Raw genomic sequence first — 24,197 nt, forward strand, 5'->3', positions numbered from 1 at the left:
CATTTCTTCCCAAATTCCGTGATACTTGAAAAGAAGAAAGAAAAGCGATTGCTGCGCTCCTGCCAATAATGCAGAATTGCGAATGTGAGCGCATCATTAGTGCGAAATCGGCGAGCTCGGCGAGTCATCTTCAAATGTTGAAATAGGTAGGAACTATTGCCACTGAGCCTGGAGAAAAGGTTAGGTGTGTGACATGCAATAAACCTGCGCTTCCATACAGCTATCGCGTTGTGCAATCTCCGACTTGTGGTATACGTCTTTGTACCGAAGACGCTGTCTTAAAGCGGAGCTTTCTTTGCGAACCTCCTCGGACTTCGCTGACTTCGGCTGCTTCTGCTGGGTCCTGCCGCTGCTGCCTTGCTCAACAACTCACGCAAAGAACAGCACTCGCACAACGAATCGTTCTTGTACGTAGCCCCATATGTATCGCACCTACAGATGTGTCGGTGGCGGGCTCTATTCTCTATGGAATTGTGCATTGAAACAACAAGAGGTACCTAAATATCGACAGTGCAAGAATTATGCGCTTTCGACCGCATGATTCCTTCAATACAGCGAATCTGTCTATGTCTTCCATGCCGCGGAGTAACGTGACTGATCCCGGAGATGATGGAACAGTAAAGGGGGCCGACTCTGCAGACAAGTGTCATAGCAAGGTAGACCGATTCTGAAGACGGTGTAATCCGCGGTCGAGGTCGTGTGTTGAGGGTATCTGCAGTGTCGTCATGCTGCAAAACGCTGCGCAGAAGAGGAAGTTCGTATAGCATTTATTTAACTGCTTCACGAAACCTTCGCGTCACATAGGTTCCAATATGTGCGTTGGATCCGCATAATTTTCTTTTTCTCTTGAGCGTGTTCCCGACCGAAGCAGCAGTTACCCGTAGCTGCTGGTACGGTTGGACATGACAGCGTCAGTATTTCTAGAGACTCGCTATAACAAATGTAGTCTTGTTCCGTGACCAGGCTAATGAAGATTGCAGAGAGAGAGAGATAAATTTATTTACAGAAAATGAAGATTGCAACCATTACTCTAGCTTTGTGCATATCGTTCTGAAAAACTGCCCATAGACTTTGGATGTCCTGGTATGCCAGAGCTACCTCCTCTGCAAAGTTGCCCCTCAGCAGGACAATATCACCTACACACCGATCATTGCTCAAGCGCTCTCAATCATCGAACGTAATAGTTGCTAATCTGACGATTTCAATAATTCTTGTAGGCTTGAAGTGATTAGCAATGCAGAGATTGTGCTTACCTGCTCAACGCCCGTCTGGACTTAGTAATGTACACCAGCTGCTTTATCTTTTTTGCACAACGTTTTTAGTGTGAGTATTTAGGCAATCACGCTTGTTTCGAACAAGCGCTGGGGATGGAACACTTACACAGGGCGCGCCTTTATTGTGGACCGCACGGGCTTCTGAAGTCGAACAGGATTAAAGCAGTGACAAATATGTTCCATGTTGTAGAAGCTATACCGCATGCTTCTCGTACTGAAAAAGGGTGACACTAAGCAAGTATATTGGTTGGGAAGCACTTATAAGATAGTTTGACTTCATACTAAATTTGGCCTATAAACGTGAACCTGGCCTCATCCACATCACTATAACGTCATAACAGAGTGAATTTTGCTGACGTCACGTAGCAGTCAGGCTAGGTAGATGACCTTGGCAATAAGAATAAACGAGAGTGCTGCGCATGTTTCTGGAGTGATTCATTGTATTGCGACGTTATGACCCCATACACCTCCAGGGTGTCGAAATTTTGTGAATACGAGTGCTGGACCCACATTCACGAAAAGCTCTTATGCTAGTATTGTCCTAAAGAAACAATGCCGGCAGATACCACGCCTTGTGGCAATCGATGTTATGCGAAGCAGTGTGCGGGGAGCTTACCAAGTTAACGAAACGACCATGGGAGCACCAAGACGTATACGCGGCTGTTTCATGACCTACATGACACACATGTCATAAAATTCATGTCATGACCTATCATTTATGTTCGTCATACACTCTTGTCATACTATGCCAGTTTTGCGGCCTACCAAGTTAAAGAAACGACCATGAGAGCACCAAGACGTAGGCGGCTGTTTCATCACGTACATGACACTCATATCATGACATTCATGTCATCACCTATCATTTGTGTTTCTCATGCACTCTTGTCATACTATGTCAGTTTCGGTACTTACCAAATTACCCAAACGACAATGAGAGCACCATGACGTAGGCGGCTGTTTCATGAGCTACACGGCACACGCATGTCATGACTTTCACGATGATCTATCATTTACGTTTGTCATACACTCTTGTCATATTATGTCAATTTTGGTAGATTCAAATTAACGAAATGACCATAAGAGCACCAAGACGTAGGCGGCTAGGTGGATAGATAGTGGTAGAGCGCACGCCTCGGCTGCGGGAGGTTGTGGGTTCGATTCCCACCCCTGCCGGGCACCCACTGATTCAAATGGGCATAAGCGTGCCCCGTCCTGGCGTTCGGCTTCCTTCAGGGGGGATACGCTTGGGAAAGGAGCCTGCGCCCTGAATTCCCGTCGAAACCCTCGTAAGCACAAAAAACAAAGTGATGTTTGTCCCATGGCGGCTATTTCCATGTGGCGCCCCAAGCACCCATTGAGGTGGAGACGCCTTCGGCTAGAGGACAAACACCCCTTTCCAAGCGTTGAGGTCCCATAAAGGCCGAACACCAGGCCGCGAGCGCGCTGGTACCTATTTTACCGGTAGGTACCCGGCGGCACCACTTGCCTCCCATAGCCGCGGCGGATGCTCTTGAACGAGGCCGTCAGTGGTTGAACAAGAGGCGCCCAGAGACAACTCCTGAAATCTCTATTGGGCCCTCTTTCGAGATGTTAACCCACCACAAGTGCCGAGCACCAGGCCAGGGAACATCTCTACCCATTAGAAAAAAAAAAGAAAAAAAACGGTCAGTTCCCGGCGGCACCGGGATTTGAACTCGGTACCTCCCGTACACGAGGCGGATGCTCTAGCTACCTCTAGGCCACCGCTGCGTTGGCCTAGACACCTGGGGCAGGCCACCGCTGCGGTGGCCTAGAAATAGATAGATAGATAGATAGATAGATAGATAGATAGATAGATAGATAGATAGATAGATAGATAGATAGATAGATAGATAGATAGATAGATAGATAGATAGATAGATAGATAGATAGATAGATAGATAGATAGATAGATAGATAGATAGATAGATAGATAGATAGATAGATAGATAGATAGATAGATAGATAGATAGATAGATAGATAGATAGATAGATAGATAGATAGATAGATAGATAGATAGATAGGTACTCTCAAAGTGGCAAATGTTCGCCAAGAAATGCTTCGCATTTAAAATATTAGCCAATCCGGACGGTGGACATATTATGACCGAAGGAGGCCGGCCAATGGCAAAAGCCATTACTAACGAAAAGCTTTGTCAATTCGGCACCTGATTCGTAGAACTAATTATAATATATTGGCGCTTTGACGCTAGCCAGCATTTTTTCTTGGATTAGAGGGCTTGAACCACCATTCAACGCAAGAGAGACAAATGTCAATCGTTGAAGGCCGAGCCTGTCTCTCCTTTAGTGCCGTGTTTCAGTGCTACCTTCTTCGAAATGTTGCATCGCCTTGGACCGAATCGTCACCATGACTGTCCTGGCGTTGCTCGAGCGCTTGTTAAGTACAATGCAATTTTATACTAAAATATACAGGAAAATCTGGCGCTAATTGTCTACTTTCGCAAATACAGCGCTTCATCCAGCATGCGAATAACGGGTTTATATAAACTCTTTGCTTAAATATGGCTTATCGTTTCTAGTTTGAACCTAGTCTGTAATATAAAACTGCTTGTATGTCACTGATAAGCCTCATTTAACTTCTGCTTTTTAGCATCGTACTGTTTTCAGAATACAGCAAATGAAAAGAGCTGTCAAAGATATAGAAAACATTCTCCATTGCTTAGGTTGTCTTCCCAATGATAAACTACATTAGCAACATGCATACTCAGAAGTCTCGAGACTTATTCTTGTGTAATTCCCTCATAGAACGAAGTGATTAACTCTGACATAACAAGGCATGTCTCTAAAGCCAACATTTCGGTGACCCTCTCTCTTGTGATAGAACGAAACTGTTTTGAACGTAAATAGTACTCGCGTTTTCTACAGAAACGCTGCGCTACTGGCTTGCAATACAAAACAACCACAACGAGGAATGTAAGAAACCGCAGCTTGCTCTCTCAGCTAAGCAAAATGCGGCAAGCTGCCAAAACGTAGAAATATCAATGTACTAGCGCACATAGCCACGGTTGTTGAACAACTGTAGTGCCACATTTCCGCGTTTTAGTATTAGTACGAACCTCGGCGCTCGTAACTACCGAGTGCCACTGGACAGTTGCGTCACTGCACTCCATGGAGTCTTGCAAAAACATTTCTGCAGGAAAATTTGGCGCTGCCGTCTTTCACCCACGCCGGGAAGCATGGGTAGCGCACAGTCTATTTTAACGTTCGCATGGCCTTGCTTAGAAAGCAGACGGCGGTTTATTTTTGCCTTTAGATTTAGTTGTAGTAATTGGCAAGTCACAGCATTTGTTTAGATCACGTATATCATTACCTTATCAAACATCTTAACTTACTACATGGCTTTCAGTGCATAGATAAATGACGACTCTTTCGATAATTCATATAGAAATACTGTAACGGTACTTCGAGGAGTAAAATGCAATAACTGGTTTATTAAGGGCGAACCTGTGCCCTGAAACTAGCTATGTACACGAAGAGTTTTCAAGAACGTTCCACACTAGCGTCTCTGCGCCGAACGCACTTCTTCTCCCAGTCATGGTCCGCGCCACTGTCTCGTGCGCGAGCACGAGCGGCATACGTTGCGCCACCCCAAGAAACCAAGCAGGCGAGCGAGACGTAGCAGACGCTCTTCTGAAAGAGTGGCTCGCTGACTACCGTCGTAGAAAACAGACTTAGGAGCAGACTTGCGGCAATATAAACGTTGTTTGGGAAGTACAGTTCACGACACGGGAATACTTTTGTACTCTGGGAAATTCCTTGCATTTATAATGTTCTGAATGTAGACGAATGGTAGAAAGAATGTGGAGGGACACTAATCACTGGTGACATCACGCACATTACAACTTCGACGCAGAGTAGTAGAAGCCATTTGGATGTGGCATCCAAAGAAGATTTAATAATTGTAGTTTCTAATCTGCGTCGTGCCGTGGCTTGTTCAAGCTAGTAATATATATGTCAGGAAACATAATGCAAACATTGCGTCCTGTTTCCGCTTCTATAAAAAGCGGAAATACTCTTTGCACGAGCTGAAATTCAAGACAAAGGCAGAGTTAATTTTGTTGCCCAGAATTTATAGCATCATGCGTATATGAATAGGCAAAAGCAGCCTACAGAACAGAGCACTCGTAGGTTTGAAGATCGTTTTTGGAAAGTACAGAAAATACTAAGTTCGTATCAAATCTACGAGTCTGAGGCCACTATTTCAATAATACGTGTCTTGCATACCGTAGTTTCTAAGATATAGGGTAGTTATGTAGTTATGTGTTGTGTTAGGTGGTTATGTTTGTCTACGTGGGTGTTTCGTCTGTGGAAAAACTGTCGGTGCGTCCTGGCACAATTTTGTGTACTTTCGTTCATTTACGTAACTGTGCACACGTCTCTGGGTGTCCTTGTGCTCTCTTCTGCACTTTCCTTCACCGGTGTGCGCAATTTCACAAACTTTTATGTGAAGTTTTCGTGAGCGTTTTCCTGTGTTTTTCGTGCTTTAATTATTTCTTTGCCCTGCTACAAAAAGCAGCCGCCTTTTCATTCAATTCATACCGACAAAAAAGTCACAGTTTCGCCATAGAAGTAAAGCAACTGAATTCGTTAGCAACATGATAGAACATTACACGAAGTGGAAGGCTCGTAGTTGTAGTGGCAGCATGCATTGCAGTAAACGTAAGCTAAGGAAGCCCGCGTAGTGTGGCATGTGTAGACAGAGAACAGAGAAACCTCGATGACCGCGAGCAGCGTCGGCTAGAACTGCAGGCGTCGCCTTGTGTTTATCTCGCGTTCCCGCACTACGGCGTGCTCACGCGTCGCGCTTTTGACCAGCAGGGTTTTGTCGACGTCGTCGCTTAGCACGTTGCTTCTGCATCTGAACTAACGTAGTGGTCTTCGCACGAATTCGGGCTTGCCTTGCTTCATTGGGGTTAGCGTTTAACTGGAAGTTCTCGGCCGGCGTCCCGACAACACGCGGAGGCATGTTTGCGCGATACGAGGGATGCGGTGCTTCGCTGCGGAAACCACCCAATGGCAGGCACTATTTTAGCCACCGTAGCTTGGCTACTACGTGTGGGAAAACTGTGGCACAAGCCGACAGGGTCTGCACGGTCTGTGTAGGCGGGTTTACGATTCGTTCCAGCAATCAAAGCTGTCTAAACTCAGGTCTTAGAATACACCTTGTGGGCACAAGTCTTTGCGACAGTAACACGAACATGCCTAGACATATTTCGTCACCTGGCGTTCAAATTATGACGCTAAAGGAAAATCGTGCAGGCATGGTCTTCATAAAACATATGACAACTGAAGGAATCAGTATTTTTGCGTGTAATTATTAATGACAGCGAAAAATCATGTGGAGTGTTCATAAAACGCGCCAATCGTCTCAACGCGCTGGCTTGCACTCGGTACATTTTTAAGGATGTTCTACTCCGTTTACTGAGGCAAGATCAAGCTGTTGTGTTTAGGGTCCTTTCTCCAAATCCTGCCGTCGGACGTTTTCATTTATGTTTAGTTATTAAAGACAAAGTATTTGCGACTTACGACCACTTTTCCGTATCCTATATGTTTCAAACCTTTTTCTTGGCCTGATCCCGGAGATAGTGCAGCCTGCCGCGCCGGTAACATTACAGTACTTTCAAATTTGAGCTCTTATATTCTTTCTCAATTTTAATATTCAATAGTCAGAGAGGTTTTGATATAAAAGGCATCTGCTGTCAGTGTTACGTTTCATGAGAGTTGCTTGTGGACTGCCGTTCTGAAAATTCTGAGGAATAATTTGGTCAAGAAAGTGAGACCTGGTATGAGAAATTTTAGTGATAGATCAGTGGGGTAGTATAACCCGCAAATGCAGCATGTCATATAGCGTCACCTAATATATTCGGGCGTCACGGCGGCGCCGACGACGACGGCGAAAATTCGATAGGAGTGTTCATGTAATTGCTATCGCAATACAGCTACAGGCCTTTCGGTAGCATCAGTTTATCAGGGCAACAATATCAGGGGCCGGGCGCCGGCATCAATCGGTAGTGGAATGTCCGGCTTCTATCGTCATATGAAAAGCATACGACGATGTAACAATACCCAAGGCCGTTAGTGTGGACCTTTACGCTAGAGCCAGTGTTGCCTACATCAGTACGTTTTCCTTTGTCTTTAGACGTCCCACAATCGCTTTCTTTTACAGTTTGAACAACCGAAACCGTGCAGTACTCAATTTTGTTATTCGAGTATTATGCCGCTTTGGTAGATCGCCAGCGCTGATATTAAGGTAACACACAGCCACCGCTACATTATTAGGCCGGCTGCCGGTACATCTTGTCTTTTCTTCTGTTGTCGGCACTTCTTATGACGTCACAGGTGGGTTTTGAAATTAACTAAACAAAGACAACCGTCAAGATATAGTCGAAGACACGTTGGCATCGTGAGTCAGAAACATGAGGTGGCTTTTGGTATTTCTGGATGTTTCAAATTCAATGCAATAGTAACTTTTTATCAGCATCCAGAAACACAAGCATGCGTTTTTGTTCCAGAAGAAAATGAAAGTTATCTAGGTTTTATTTCTCAACGTTTCTGTAAAATTAGAATTCTAAGTTATTATGCTGCGCAGTAGAAGGAATGACTATGTAATGAAGGCTGGTGTAATTTCTGCGTTCGTCATTGTATTACTGCCTTTATTAACTCGTACGTCACCTGCTGCCTCTTATTATGCCTTTCAGAAATAGTGTGCCATCGTCAGTGATATCTAAGGACAGAAATATATACGGCAGCAGCTTTTCCACACTAAAAAAAATTCGCCATTTTATGTCACATACCTGACAAAATGGAAGAATCTAAGTTGAATACTTTAAATGTGGCCTCACTGGTGGCAAATCAATTTCTTCTATCGGACTCTTGAAGTAATTGATGAAATGAGTGATTATCTTATAAGGCTGCGGTAGGGTGTACAGAGTCTCGCAATATCGAAATAGAGGCAAAGGCTTTTTTTTTCTGTTTTAACGATTGCTAGTCTTCACGCTGTTTTGCGTCAGTGCATTAGTTGCAGTGTTGAAATTTTTGTGCTAAAATAATTCGTATTTTTTGGTAACTACATGTCACAGAATACGTTGCAATGATACTACCAACCTCACGTCAATGCGACCGTTGCTACATTTCAGTGCCATTGCATGCAGAGCGCCGTAAAAAAAACTCTCACGTCACCCGTGAACTCGTAGATTCCTGATATGATTCAGTGCATCAGTGCTTTGGTATGTCTTATTATTATATTATTGCACCAAGTGCTCCAGTGATATCCAAGGAGCTCTTGGGTGTTCAAATGTGTTCGTATTTATGGCAGCGATTATCCGCATCTCTGGGCTTTTAAGATTCTTCGTGGTGAAAAATGAAAGGCCAGGTTCATAACGGACGCCTAAAATCGTCATTCAAATTTGCAGATCGGATGGCGAGTAAACCCTAGAAATATTCCAATATCCTCCACGTGGGAGTTCCTGTGATTGTTCAGTGTATACCGTAGTCCTTATCCAAGACCTAAGCCTAAGGTCACTGTCAGGCGGGCAAACAGCTCCGTGTTCTAATTAAAGCCAGCATATTTCAGTGCAAGTGTTCTATAACGCTGTGCCGGTTCAAATGGGCACAAGCGTGCCCCGGCCTGGTTTTCAGCTTCCTTCAGGTGTGGTACGCTTGGGAAGGGCCTTGAATTCCCGTCGAAACCATCGTGAGCACAAAAAACAAATTGATGTTTGTCCCATGGCGGCCATTTCTCTTGGGGCGCCGCAAGCACCTATTGAGTGGGGACGCCTTCGGGTTGAGGAAGAACACCCCTTTCCAAGCGTTTAGGTCCCATTATGACTGAGCAGCAGGCCGGGTGCGCGCTTGTACCTATTTTATCGGTGGGTACCCGATGGCAGCACTCGCCTCCCACCGCCGCGGCGGATGCTCCTCAACAAGGCCGTCTGTGGTTGGACAAGAGGCTCCCAGAGACAATTATTGGGCCCTTTTCTGAGATGTGAACCCCCTCGAGAGCCGAGCACCAGGCCAGGGAACATCTCTACCCCTTATAAAAACGGTGGGTTCCCGGGGCACCGGGATTTGAACTCGGTACCTCCCGCATACGAGGCGGATGCTCTACCGCTAGGCCACCGCTCCGGTGCCCGGTGCCCGAGACAGCAGTGTTGCGTCAATGTCTGCGATACTAGGTTCGGCAGCGCGCAGTGAAGAGAAAGTGTGGCCGTTATTGTGCAAAAGGTCCATTAACCTAATAATGCAGTAACGGTTGAAAACTGCAGTTTTAGTTTGACATAACTATAACACGCAACGCAATACAGCCCCGATTACAGTGTGTCAATCGCGCGGCGTGAAATACACATAACCATGCCGAACCACAAACGCATTCTTGAATGTGGTCGCAGCCCGATTGTGTTATAAGAGGTACTCATACCGCGATGTACGTTTCTTGCGTGTCGGCAGAGCATCCCAGACGCGTTCTGGTGGGCCGTGGTGACAATGACCACGGTCGGCTACGGCGACATGCGCCCCGTCGGCGTCTGGGGCAAGATCGTGGGCTCGCTGTGCGCCATCGCCGGTGTGCTGACCATCGCGCTGCCCGTGCCGGTGATCGTGTCCAACTTCAACTACTTCTACCACCGGGAGACCGATCAGGAGGAGATGCAGTCGCAGAGCTTCAATCACGTCACCAGCTGCCCCTACCTGCCCGGCACCGTGGTCGCGGCCAAGCTGAAAGGGGACACGGACTCACCGGACGACTCGGACGTCCTGGAGCTCGACGACGCCACCTCGCTAGCGCTATTCTCGTCCTCCTCGCCTGCCGCGACCGCCAACACTCAGCAGCAGGCGAACAGCACCAACAACCCGGCAGCGGCCTCGCTAGAGACGGACGTCTGACGGCAGCGGCCGAGCGTCGTCCCAGGGGTCCGGGCGTCCTGTCCACGGCGAGCCGTCTCGACGACTAGGTGAGTCCGCCAGCCTCTTAACTCTCCCAAGTTTCTTAAGCAGAGTGCGCTACATGAAGTGAAGCTGCGAAGTTCTGCTGAGGCATTGTTTTCTCTACCAATGCTTGTTTGTGCTACAAATAGCTTTACAATTTGCTCGTAGGAGTGCCGTCCTCCCTACCACCCCAGGACTTAGTAGCAGTGCTCGTTAAGGGTTGGGGCTGGGGACATCCACTGTCGTAGACATCGCCTCGCTCGACGCGGACGCTGGCATCAGTCGCTGTTCTCGGGGAGCCTCCCTCCAGGGTATTGATTAAGCACAATGTTGCTTATCGTCCGTGACCCGATACGAACTGCCGCATTCGGCACGACGGTTCCGATGCTCACGTTACTTTGCGAGATCGCTGAAGTTTGTGAGGAAAATTGAACGACCTAGTTGATTACTCGGCACTCAGATGACGACCGCATCGTCAGTAAAGAGTCAAAGTGAAGAGGCTCTTCGACGATGCCTCTTCTAGTTGTTTATGTCTTCATCGCATTATCTAACACCACGTTCTGTTATTTCTTTCTCATTTGGGCTGTCACGCCGCATAACATCATAATGGAGGTAAATATAAGCATGCAGGCGCGTTTCATAGAGATACTGCAACAATTACCTAAAATGTGTGGTCCATAATCCATCTTCCATAGTCTTCAGTTTGTTCACTGTTAAATTTCACACATTTAAGTACATTTTCGCGAATTGTCTTTGTTCTGTTATGTTGCCCGATTTCTTCGGTGACTCATTCGATGCAGCTGGACACCAGAATGCGTGTATCCATAATCCAGCACCAGAAAACTAACTCCCTTCTGCGGCGGAGGCTGCGACTCGGTTTCACATTTGCTCGGAATTACCTGCGTGTTGTTAGAGGCACTGACCACCTGAACTGCGACGATTACTCTGAATTGAATTGAATTCTGGAATTTTACGTGCCAAAACCACGATTTGATTAGGAGGAACGCCGTAGTGGGGGAGTCCGGATTAATTTTAACCATCAGGGGATCTTTAACGTGCCCCCAATGTACGGGACACGGGCGTTCATGCGTGTCGCACCCATCGAAGTGCGGGCGCCGCGGCCGGGATCTTATTGCGTGACCTCGTGCTTATTAGCAGTGCAACATTATAGCCGCTAAGCCACCGCAGGAGAGAACATTTCAAGTCGTTTTGTGTGATCTCGCTACCCGCGATAGATATCTATATTAGTGTGGTTCCACTATCGGTATTGTTCTTTCTTTTTTCACATTAACCCCAGAAGATCAGAAAACCACCCGCCGCTAAAATGTTTGAATGCGACCGTTGCTGAAAAACTCCCCAAGTTACGATGTGCAGAGATGGCAAGTTAACGAGTCTCGATCCTTCTTAAGTTCTTTGGTTTTCCGCATCCTGAGGACTTGTGCAGGTTTTCTCATTTATTTTTCTTTTCCGTGCACAAAAGCCGAAATTCCAGGTGTAGGAGGACGTGACGGTGGCGAACGAGCCGTGCCGCCGTCCCTACTTTTACAGAAGGGCAATGGCGGTGAGCCGAGCGGCGGCTGCGACGACCAGCGTGGCTAGCTTTAGAAAACGACACTGCGCGTGCCGAGCTTGCGCCTCGAGCACGCGCTGTGAATCTTTATTTTAAGGGAAGCTTTATAGGCTCACAAGTGTCGGCGTTGGTGGTGGCGATGTCACGCTGAAAAGTGGGCCGATCCTGGCGATACTGCAGAAAGGGTCCAAGCCCAATGGCACATACCAGGGACAAAAAAGAAAGAGAAAGAGAGAGAAAAAAACGAGACAAAAAAGAGAGAGAGAAAGAGAGAGGGAGAGAGAAAGAAAGAAAGAAAGACAGAGAGAAAGAGAGAGAAAGAAATAAAATCACCAGCCCTTCCCCTGCCAAGAAAATGGGGGTAAGCAAAGGTTGTGTGTGTACCTGACCTACTACTTTCCCTTTCCTACTACTTTTCGTTCACTTACCTTCTACTTTTGTTTCCCTTTCGTGCAACTTTTCCTTCCGTTGCTTTGTCCGTTTCCTTCCCTCGATGTAGACATTTAATAAACGTTTGTTTTATTACCGTGACATGTCGTGAACTTTACGTTACCTTGACGAAGGTCAGGTACACACACAACCTTTGCTTACCCCCATTTTCTCGACAGGGGAAGGGCTGGTGAATTTTTTCTCTTTGTTTACAGCTGGCACCAAGGCGCCCGCTGAGAGCGCCGACTAAAGTGCCCCATGTTGTGGTGTAGGTGGGCGCTACAGGGCTCCCCACCCAGACGGAACGGCGATGAAACAAGTTGACCAGCTGTCAAAAGGGTCCGTGGGCAGTCCAGGTAGTGCGAGTCCGTTGAAGCGAAGGGACTCGCCAAGCCCTCCGGTGGACGAGGTTGCGAGTGGCGTTCCGGACGAGCGGTACACAGCACGCCCGCACGGAGAGTGTGAAGCCAGACGCCTTTGCAGCAGTTCCCTCAGGCCAGGCGAAACGAATGGGCACCGGGCGCTGTCATTGGTGGCCACGACAAGCCGCAAGTTCGATCGTCGCGCGCTCGCAGATGCGTGAGCTCTGGGGGATGCATCTTATGCACGCGCTTGTCCGGTCTTGCCCGACCCGCGGCAGACGTCGCAAGCTACAAACCACTGCGCGTGACTGCGCCCGAGTCAAGTGAAGAGGGTCCGGCACGCGCCTGCCGGAGCCTGGGTGTTGCCACGGTCAACGGAGTTGGAGTCGAGTGGCGCTCGAGACGGCGAGGAAGGCGTCGTCGGACAACGCTCAATGACGGCACCGACGCCGGTTGGCGAAATTCTGGGAGAGCCGGAGCAGCAGCAGCCAAGTCATGTTGCTTGGCGAGCTCCAATGCGGGCACGACGCGAAGGAGGAGGTGGTGGGTGCGAGACAGCATCATGGCTCCTCGCGTCGCGGGATGGTGGTGTCAGTCTATCTGCCCTGTCCGCGTCGCGCGACGATTTCTCACAACCTCCAACGTCGGACTCGTCAGAGCGGTCGCCAGAAGGGCTCAACTACAAGTCGGCCGAAGAAGACGGCGGGCACTGCAGGCCATGGACGAAGGTCGCTGCTGCTGCTGCATCGCTCTCGCTGGCTTGTAGGTGCCGTGGTGTAGCGACAGTTGGCACGGTCGGAGGCAGCGAAGTCGGCATGTGGTAGAGCTCGCGCGCTGACTCGGAGGCTCGCTCAGCCGGTGGTTTGGACAAATCGGGTGGAGGGTTGGACGGGGGCCGAATGGCAGGAACGACGTCATTGGCACCAGACCCGACGGCGCGCGGCATAGGAGCCGGAGTAGGGTCAGCGATGGCACCAGTGTCGCGTGCCATCGTTGGTGGCAAGAAAGGCGATGACGTCGGCGGTATCATAGTCATGTCGATACCCTAGATGACAACATTGTACGCGTACTTGCACGAAAAAGACACCTGGTGAGAGCCTGAGACCGGTGACCGAGCGGTAGCGCATCGGGTGGTCGACGATATGGTATCGGGGCAAGTCGAGGGAAGAAGGCTGGCCTGATGATGGCTTACGGGCACAGGACGAGATGCGGCTGCGGCTGGCGGTGGAACCGCAGGCAGAAATTCGCGCACCATGTGGTCAGCCATTGGAAGAGGGCAGTAGGCAGCGCCGTAGAAGTTTAGGACCGACTGCCGCAGCTCGTCGTAGGGGCGAAGGCCAGGCGATGGAACGCCGAGGCGGAGCTGGAGATCCAATGGCAGAACGTGAAGCAACACATCGTACTTGAACTGCTGGATCTAAATGCCGCGCAGCGAGCTGCCTCGAACTGGGCGAACCATACGCCGACGTAGCGGGACGAGAACGGCGGCAGCGGTGGGTCGAACTAACGCTCCGGCGAGTTAGCCATGGCAGCGTGCCGCTTGGTGAAATGCGCGCTCTAACGGGTCACTACTGTAGGAGGACGTGAGGGCGGCGAACGAGCCGTGCCGTCGTCCCTACTTAGAAGGGCAATGGCGGTGAGCCGAGCGGTGGCTGCGATGGCCAGCCTTGGTTTGGTTTGGTTTGGTGCCTATAGAAATCGCCTGCCGAGCTTGCGCTTCGAGCACGCGCTGTGAATCTTTATTTCCCTTTTTGTTTACAGCCGGCACCAAAGAGCCGGCTGGGAGCGCCAACCAAAGTGCCCCGCGTTGTGGTGTCGGTGGGCGCTACACAGGAATATGACGCTTCGCGCAAGTGTTCATTTGCACACGTTAATACGCGAAAGTTACGTTTTGTTTTTCTACGTGACACAACCATGTGGGAATGAGCGCAAATAAGATTAATCTTCTAAATTTATATCTTTCGTGATGACGCGAACAATGATGAAGATCACTGTAGTAGACTGCATGAATAGAATTAGTGACACAGCGAAAAAGATACAGAGCAGTTCAGGAATGAAATAAGTTAGGACGGATTCACCTTATTGCAAAATTCCATCTGACAGCGTTAAAAGCTTGGCCAACCCTTGTACTACGATTTATTGGGCTGGACAGGTAAATCCGTTCACGTATTTGCACTTCCGCTTTATTTTCGGAGTAAGTTCCATCAGCGGGCGATTCTGGAATTTTTTTATGCATAGTGGTATAGTGGTGGTCGGTTGTAGCCACACGCGGGTTTAGCCTGGCGATCAAGGCCAGCAATTGCTCTGCCCGAGCGTCTCTTACAATATCACTGCAGTGTTTCACCTTCTGTCCATCAAAGCAGTATCTCTTAAGAATGCGATAAGGAGACGTGAATGCGATAAGGATACGTGTGTAACACAAGGTGTTACAAGCACGCATGCGGAAGGCACTTTTTTTTTTGCAGATTCTCCAGGAGAGCGTCCCTTTCATCTTGAATCTTCAGGCACGACCACAGAAAGTGTTCGATGTCCCCTTTCTCGTCGCGTGCCGTACAGTTCGGAGAATTGATTCGCCCCGTCTTAAATAGCAGATCCCGTCCTTATTCGATAAAGTGAGGCTTCCTCTCGGTGAAATGTGTTGGTTACGCAGGGCATATGTGCTTTTGGCACGTGCTATTTCAAATACACGGAAACGAAGTATTTAAACTATTTATTCACATCCACATCGCAAATCATTTGTTGGTTTGATCGTGAATATTTCTATTCTGCGGAAAGTATCAGTATTTCTTACGGAGTCCTAAGTCGTAAACTTTTTGTCAGTTTAGAGAAACAATTTGGCCCTAAAAACCTAAAAAGAGTGACGCTACGTCCGTGATGTGCAGCTGTGTGTGTAGGATCAATTTTCCTCCTGAAGTTTTTTTTTTTTTCTTTTTTGTCTTACTGCATATTCGGGGAGGGTGGGGGGCATGACTTTTCGCACCTATTTTGAGCTCGAGCCGCTCTCTAGAGGCGCTGCTCGTCCATGACCATGTACAGCTTCTTACACTAAGTGCATAGAGCTTTCAATAGCTCAGAATAGACCTTTATGGATAGCACTTTTAACGTGCCTCTTCACGCGCCCTGTTGTGGGAAATAAGCTCAAACTTAATTCTAGATATTAAGGGAGCTTACGCCAATGTGGACAGGGAATTGCGACGGTATATTCTCAAGCGCGAGGACATAGGTGACAATTCTGTGAAGCCGACGAGGAAGATATATAGGGATAACCGAGTGCAAACCGTGTGGGAATGCCGGAAATACAATGAAGTTGCGGAAATTCACGCAGCAATTAAACAAGGACGCCCTCCGTTTCCATTATTGTTGACGCTTTATGCTAAAGGTATAGAAGGTCGACTGGAAATCAGTTAATTAGGAGCTTACATCCGTAATGGGCAAAGGGTGAAACAGAAGGTCCCTGGGCTGATGTGTGCGGACGACATAGTGCTACTACCGGGCAATGCAAGAGATTTACAAAGACTTGCGAATATGGGCAGCAATGCAGCTACAAACTTAGGCCTTCGGTTCCGCATGCAGAAAACGGGACTTATGCAGTTAAATGAAGAGACGAGCAATGTCATAGTGACGGAAATTTAAAACTAGATCCTACCTGGTATTTGCGCCCTCCCCCTGGGCGACTACCAGCGCGCACTAATCGTCCTTACGCTGCTTTGCCTAGACCACACGAGTTCACGTACTCAAGTTCTCGTTCTTGCCCAGAACAATTAATGTGTGGAAAAGGCTTGATTCACAAGTTTCCATAGATTGTCAATCAGCCGGCTCTTTTCAGCAACGGCTGGAAACACTTTTTGCATAAGTATTGTATAGGGTCTTGTATAATAGTTTTGTGGTACTGTATATGTTATTCTGTATATTTTTGTATTGTTTTCCCAACCTCTGTAACGGCCTACAGGTCTTACAGTATTGTAAATAAATAAATAAATAAGTCTACCCATAGCCAAGCAATACTTTGTGTATGTGTAATTGTGTATACACCTCGGTGTACACATAAACGAAGGAAAGACCTACTCAGTCATCCACCAATGTAATCTAAGAATGAAGGGGAAGTGGGATGCAGCAATATTGAAACATGGAGCACTTTGGAGCTAAAATAAATAGGAGGTGGTGCGAGGAATGTGCAAATATGGCAATGGTGCCGAAACTAACGTTCGCAAATGTCATTTTGTGCTGAAATTCACACATTGTGTCGGAGGTGGAAGTTAATCAAATGTCGGTAGGCCGGTTGGCCTTGGGGACCCACGATAAAACCACAAACTAGGCAGTGCAGGGTGACATGGGTTGGGCTTTTGAAGTCAGAGAAGGGCAGAGCAAATTTAGTTTTGAAGAAAGACGGAGAACTGTAGACGAAAATAAATGGGCGGCTAAAGTGCACAAATATTTTTACCTCGAAAGCGTGGGCACTCAACGGAGGAAGAAGTCAAAGAAGTTGGTAATTGAAAGTGTAAATAGACAACTACGAGTCGTCAGAAAGAAAGTTAGAGAAACATCTACAACAGGTTGGACACAAAGGATGGAAACTTTGGAGGTTTACAAGAATGGATAGAAAGAAAATAAAAAGGAAATATGTAGGCCAACACGAAGAACAGTGCCTTGCTGTTGTGGTCCGAGCTGGTTTCCTAAGGACCGAAACATACCGAAGCAAATTTTCGCAGCAGGATTAGGCATTAGTGTGCTGCAGCAAAAATCCGGAGCCAACTTAGCATATCCTAATGAAATGGGAAAGTATTCACTCAGAGAGAGCCATAAGTAACGTCCACCTTCCAGAAGCGATGAGATGTAAAGCGGACGAAAGCATTGAGCGGTCAGAGGTCGAGATAGGCAAGAGGCATTGGAAGTACTGGTGTAAAAAATGCAGGGAAGAAATTGATAGGACCAGATCCGTTACAGGCAACTATACAAGGTAGATATAGATGATCCATGGAGGAGAGAAAAGATTAAGGTGACATAGCCAAATGGTAGATCTATATCTATACATTACTTGATCACCTCAAGCAGGCTAGGTGATTATTTGTCGCCGTCCCGTTTCGAAGGAGATGCCAATAAATCAGCATCAGCATCAACATCATTTGCACCATACGCGTCGATTTACGCACAGCCGACGTGCATTTATACCTTGGAACCAAGTCGCGTTCTGACTCGACGAGCTGTGGCAAATTAGAATAATCTGCGCCGCCATGAAATCATCGTCAGCGCAGTGCAGCGCAGGACATCCGGTTTATATCAGCAAACACTTGCTGCATTCACTGCGTCATGTATGTTCATATCATGTCCGTTTCGTTCAATCTCTCCAGTCCCTCTACCGGCTATCTTCTCTGCACATTTCGTCATCCGTTAAATTTAATCTCTTTTTGTCTTTTGTTTTTCCGCTAGTGCATTATCATCTGGCAGGTTATTCTTCCAAAACAATAGTGCCTTCATTCTAGACCTTAACGTTTTTATCACTTTTCAGTTGCATCGCTCACTGTGGGGTTCTTATCTCCAAGTTCCTTTAGTTATCCTTCACGTTTTCGGCCGTACATATTGGACTTTTCCACGAGAATTCGTGCTACAACTTTTCGTGGATAATAGGGCCACGCGAATTCAGTATGCTGCACAGCTCAGCAACGGGAAACGTGATACGCGCTGTACGGTGCATGTGTCCTCCCATGTAACATTTTTTTTTTTTTGCTGACATTCTGTTGAGTTTCTGTCGAGTTTCTACATGTATCAATTAAGTTTTTTTTTTAAATCGATAAATTTCTATTCCTAGTTTTGTAAGGGCTGTTCTCGTCCTTTTGTAAGCGCTGTCCACCATTCAAAGAAGTAGCCCAGGTCAGATCCCTCAACCTCGTGAATTCATCAAAAAAAACGTACTGCACAGCTAGATATAGGCGCGGCGAAGAAGCCGCAGTAGCGCGCGGTATTAAAAAGGCGACCTGCTGCTATTCCTCTTGATCAGGGTTGTGCGACCTCTGTTTTTGACGTTGCGACAATATAGCGTATTAATGTGGTTAGCATATTTTTTGCAATTCAGGCATTTCGAGGCTGTCTATGTAACCTCTTGCGCCCAATCAGTGAGCCAAGTTGTCCACTAGTTAGGGCGTATGTGCTCGTCATGCCGTCACGTGCATGGCCAACCCTGGCGAGCTAATCTCGTAGCAATGTAGGCCGAGCCCTGGGACATTGCATATAACCGGAGCGATGACCATCTCAGAATATGCGGAATGTATTTATACAATATCTACCGCTTTATATAATGTATCTATAAAGGTGTAGGTAACTTGTTTTAAATGGGGTTTCATTGGAAAGGTTAGAAAAAGTACGAATCCAGCTACTTCATTTACCTGATATTTAAAGAGTAAGTCTGTTTTAAATAACTTATAATAACAATAATAATAATAATAATAATAATAATAATAATAATAATAATAATAATAATAATAATAATAATAATACATAAAAAAGTATACGTTAAGCGCTTACAGCCACTGGCACTTACGAGAGAAAAATAACAAACAAACAAGATATAATAATGAAGGCGAGTCACCGCACAAATCGTCCCTTGTATTCCGCGCACATGTCCGTATTTATAGAAAAGTATTTTGCTGCACAGAAAGCTGTTCTTTGAAGGCCACTAACCGACCGTGATCCAATTAGGGACAATGGATGTCAACAGCCATCGAGAGGTTGGTTCTGCCGGAATTTTTTTTTCTTTTTTTTTTTTTTATGAAGGCAAGGCATCTAGAAGGCGGGATCCTCGTTGCAAGGTGAGATGATTAGGAGTTGTGCAGGCGGACGCCGTAAAATAATGAGATCACGAACAATGACAATTAACACACGCCTGTTTCGTTTTTCATCAGTTCACAAGAACACGTTTTTCGCTTTTTTTTCGTTATTTTTTTTTTCGTTATTTTTTTTTTTCGTTTTCTGAACGCTGTTATATAAAGGCGTCCAGACACTCTTCTTATCTTCGTTTCTTCATTCGTGGTTTCAGGTTGTACTTCAGTAGATTGCATTTTCTTTTAGAATAATACAGTAGTAATAAAGCAACGAAGTAAGGTAATTTTCTTTTAGATGAAAGATTAAGTGCATTTTCTTAGTTTGCACTTTTCGCTCTTTTTTCTTCGTTTTTCATTTTACCTTTTTCCTTTTTTTTCCTTTTTTTTCTGCTTTTCTTGTGTAGTCTTCTAGCTGTGGAATCCGGTTTCTGATATTGATTTGTATCTCCTTCGCGCCTTCATCATACAACGTCTGCATGAGTACTGGCATCCTTGCTGAACTTAATGCTTTTCGGCAATCTATGGATGCAATGTACAAAAGCTTTTTTTTTTATATTCTGCAAGTTTTCACACAACCTCAGCAATGACTTGAATATGTTGCATTGCTTAGTACCACTTTTATAATGTGAGTATCTTCCTTATGTTTGGCTGAAATGAGCTGAAGCGCTGATAATACTTTGAAATTATGTACCTGAATATTTCGCAGAACTGAAAACATGCTTCTGTGCCTTCAACGTTTCCATTCATGGCACCGCTTTTCTTAAGGATTATTATTCCAGCTGCATTCGCTTATTTTGAATGTGCAGTTCAGGTGATTAGACAATCTACGTGAATGATCGAAAGCTATTAAAGTACAATATATCATTCTCTGTTATCACGTCTAGCGGTATCCTATCGTCTCCTGGCATTTTACTCATCGGCGTAAGTAGAAAAGCCCGTTCAGATTCATCCCGCGTTTCACTATGAACTTTCGCGTATTTCTTGGGGAACTGTTTCTTTAGATTTGATGGCGCTTGACGCTGTACAACTTGGTATAGCGGGTGTCCCACGTAACTAGTGCGAACATTTTGAAATATGCAAGTGTCAGTAACTGTACAGAACCAAGGTAATGGTGTTTGTCGTCGCTTGGTGCAACTCCCGACAATGTTTTGTATTTCGCCTAATTACATAATTAATTATTATTAATTGATGAACAGCTCAAGTATGATATGGAAAGCAAAAGTGTGAATGAAAAATTGTAGACCATCCTAAAAAATTTGCTATCAAGTTATGTGTTGCTCAATACGTGCTACATAAAAGTCTTTTTTTTTTCTAATACTGAAAGAAAGCCCGTTAAATGCGCGAAAAAGTGCCGCGCGACTAGTCCCGCGGCAGATTTTCCCAGCTACGGCGTGCTTAAATAATCAGGTCGTAGTTTTGCCACGTAAAAGCCCAGAATCTAATTTTAGAGGAATACCCAGTGCTCTCTTAGTTCCCGCAGCCGATAAAAGGCAGAACGATAGAAGGAAGTCAACGACACAACTGGAATCATCTTTCGCGTTCGTATCTCCAAGTATGCGTTTTTACTCGCGTAAGCATGCTTTTCCCATATAGAGCACACTGCTCGAACTTGCGTATTCACGTTCTATGCATCGCCCCCCCCCCTCCCCCCCTCCGCACACACACATGGACGCTCAAAGAACACTCACGTTGCACGCACGGTATCATTGCACGCTGCGCGTATCATTTTACGGCGAAGCGTCCAATTACGGAAGTTCGTCGCTTGCGTGCAAATGGTGCAGGGAGACGCGAGCCCCGCTTGCAACGTTTCGCCCGTTTTCGCCGAGACTCCTTTAGAGCGCTTTTGTTGTTATTGTTTCGCATACTTTTCTATCGCGCAGCAGCACTTCCATACTCATCGCATCTGGCCACCACACGAGCTGAACGGTGGCTCGAGAAGCTGGCAACAAAAAGACATCATTCGATTTCGCTCCGAGGTGCGCCGATGCATATCGAAATGGGCTCCGCGCCGAGTGGTGTTGTCGTTCGCCCGCGCGCTAACCAAAACTCTTGTGCGCAGTTGTGCTCTCCTACAGAATTGAGATAAAAAAGAAAAAAGAAATACCGAAGCAAGAAAGAAAGGGTGTTAAAGTACCGCGAGGTCAGAGCGAGAGCACGCAGAGTGGAGGCTGCAGGCAGTGCATTCACAGAGAGACCGTCGGCACGGGGGGCCGATGCCCTAGGCCACTGGGACGACGCCGGTCGATGCGATGACGTCAATGTGACGTCATGGCAGCGCTGTTTCCTCCTTCCCCCTCCCCCCAAGTCATCGTGGTCTTGTTCTTTCGGCGCTCCCGTTCACGGAAGCAGGGCGCGGGAGCACGCCGGCGGGATACCGCGATCACCCGGATGCAATCTGGCATTGTGGAGTACCGAGCGTCGTTACCTCAAAGTGTCCGTCCCTCTCTTTTTTCCCTCCTCAAACTGAAATGTCGTTTGATGCAAAATTATTTCAAATGCAATGCCACTTTGTGCCACATATTTATAACCCGTAAATTACCGTGTGTTGCAGATGCCCCCCCCCCCCCCCAAACACACAGACGCATGATTATTTCAATTTATGCTTGCACAGGATGAAATCCTGAATATATGTGCGCCATTCTTTTACCCACAGATTCGTGATTGGGGTTTGTCATTCTTAATGCCGCAGTTCTATTCGTGTTTTTTTTTTTTTTTTATTGATCGTACGTTCGTTTCCTTTCTTTCATCTCTCTCTCTATCCTTACAAGCTCGTCAATATAAATTTTCACTCTGTGCTTATTTGCCTGTCAACACTTCACCGCGATGGGCGCTTGAGAGCTATAAATCTGAAAGAAGAAACAGCGAATGCGAGAAAATTAGTCCATTTGCTGGCCTAAATTGTAATCGCTTAATCCCTATGCACGTACAAGCTGAACTTTATCCCGTCCTTCTTTCTGGCAGAGTTAATACAAATGCTCCGCGCAAAAGCTCCAGAAAGAAAAAAGAAAAGCAGAAGAAGGCAAACAATTTGCGAGTTGTGACGTCGTTGCCGGGAGCAAATGCGGCTGCTTGGAAGAGCGCGGACTCGGCAGCCCGAGCGTGTGCGTCAGCGTGTGAGGCACGCGAGAATGAAGCGACAACGGGGTCACGAGCGGGAGAGGAGGAAAGGCGCTGCGAGAACACGGCGTCTCGGCGAGGAGGCCGCCACTATGGCCGCGTGGCACGCCAATGGCCCGCCGGCTGCCGCTTTTAATTCAATGACGGCAGTCGGAGTGCGTCGGCGTGCTTCCATCAATGGAGCAGTCTCCCTGCACGCCGCCGGCGGAGTGGGTCCTACTGCTGCTGCTGCTGCTAATAATAATAATAATAATAATAATAATAATAATAATAATAATAATAATAATAATAATAATAATAATAATAATAATAATAAACTTGGGCTCGCTGAAAGACCGAAGGTGGCTTTCATAAGTCAATCATCACCTCTGTCCTGCGTCACCTAATGTCATGCTAAGCAGACGAATTGCCCAATCACGTCACTGCGAACAATCGCCGTCCTTAAAAGGCTCCATTTATCTCCACTGCTCATAAGTGTAGGCAATGTAGAGGAGAAAGGAAGAATAACTATCACCCCCCCTCTGTCTCTCTCAGGCTTTTTCATCGTTATGCGAACATTCTCTTAAATAATTTTACAAACACTTCTAAGCGACCTGAAAGAAAAAACCTCGAAAAGATTTACGGCTGCGCATTTGCCACCCATTATTTGGCACCCTCAAATCACACATGACGTGCCTAACTCCGCTTTTTTTCTATCAATCTCAACGACAATGTCGTGTACCCGCGTTCAGGTGATGATTACAACATTTTTTTTTTCACTACATTTGCTGTTGCGCACGATTCGTGCAAGATAAACCATAGCTCCAAATTCGTGCGGTACCGCGACAATGTCGTGTCCGAAATTCCCCTGTCGTGCGGATCTTGTCACATCGGTCAAGCGGACCGGTGTGTTAACACAGGGTTGCAGGAATATTCACCGAGAATAAAGAACGCAGGTCTGTCACATTTGGAACCTCATTGCGCAGCTCGTGGTTCCACGCCCGCATTTGATTGCACATGCGTACTCTGGAGAAATAAAGATGAAAAAGCGCGCCTCGTTACAAATGCCTACCTCATCAGTAAATGTGGTGACAGGTGCGTCAGGAAGACGTCCCCTTGCGCTGTATACACAGCAAAGAAAAAAATCTTTCCGGGTGTATGTAACCGTTAAATCTACCTGTCTTGTTTATACCGGCCTTCTGTCATGTTTGAGGGCAATGGGTGTTGTGCGGGTGTACGCAACTACGCATACGTGCGTTTTCCTATTTGTGTGACGTTTGTCAGAAATAAACTTCCAGCCGTGAGTTAGCGCTCGCGTTACGTCTTTCTTCTTTGTCCCTTTTGGTTCGTTGGCGGTGTAAGTGAACACGCAGTTGTACCGACTCGCCCAGCTGGCTACCGTACTAGACTGTTGAGCCACCTTTCATGACCCGAGGGTTTTTTTTTTTACGAGGGTGTAATTTATTTCAAACGGTTTTTGTTATTCGGTAGGCATCCTTCCCGTGATGAGGGTCCCCCCTGAACCTTTCAGTGATGCAGTAGAATGACCAAGCTCTTGTTTGTTCTCCCCAGTCTACTTACTCACGCCTTCTGTCCAGACGACTGACAGCCTTCTTTCCCTTCATCTAGGCCCAGAGTCGCGTCAGGCCGTCCTCTCCGCCATATGTTAAGTTTACCGTCTCTCTCTCCT

General features: G+C 46.8%; 2 protein-coding genes across 3 annotated transcripts in view; one reads left to right on the plus strand and one right to left on the minus strand.

The window, feature by feature from the left end:
* The window catches only part of LOC119450905 (potassium voltage-gated channel protein Shaker), a 311,904-nt gene that overhangs the window by 260,719 nt on the left and 26,988 nt on the right, over positions 1-24,197 (plus strand). For both annotated transcript variants that reach the window (XM_037714376.2, XM_037714375.2), the window contains exon 4: positions 9,759-10,261. In XM_037714376.2, coding sequence (XP_037570304.1) covers positions 9,759-10,193 — 435 coding nt within the window. In that variant the 3' untranslated portion in view covers positions 10,194-10,261. The remainder of the gene's footprint in view (positions 1-9,758; positions 10,262-24,197) is intronic.
* On the minus strand, positions 13,276-13,632 carry LOC119449192 (uncharacterized). The gene has a single exon (XM_037712374.1). The coding sequence runs from the start codon at positions 13,630-13,632 to the stop codon at positions 13,276-13,278; it is 357 nt and encodes a 118-aa protein (XP_037568302.1).

Source organism: Dermacentor silvarum, chromosome 4 (genome assembly GCF_013339745.2).
Source record: "Dermacentor silvarum isolate Dsil-2018 chromosome 4, BIME_Dsil_1.4, whole genome shotgun sequence".
In the NCBI taxonomy this organism is placed as follows: domain Eukaryota; kingdom Metazoa; phylum Arthropoda; class Arachnida; order Ixodida; family Ixodidae; genus Dermacentor; species Dermacentor silvarum.

Bases quoted from the DNA above. Each gene is read 5' to 3' on its own strand.
- LOC119449192 (XM_037712374.1), bottom strand. From the start codon at position 13,632: ATGACTATGATACCGCCGACGTCATCGCCTTTCTTGCCACCAACGATG.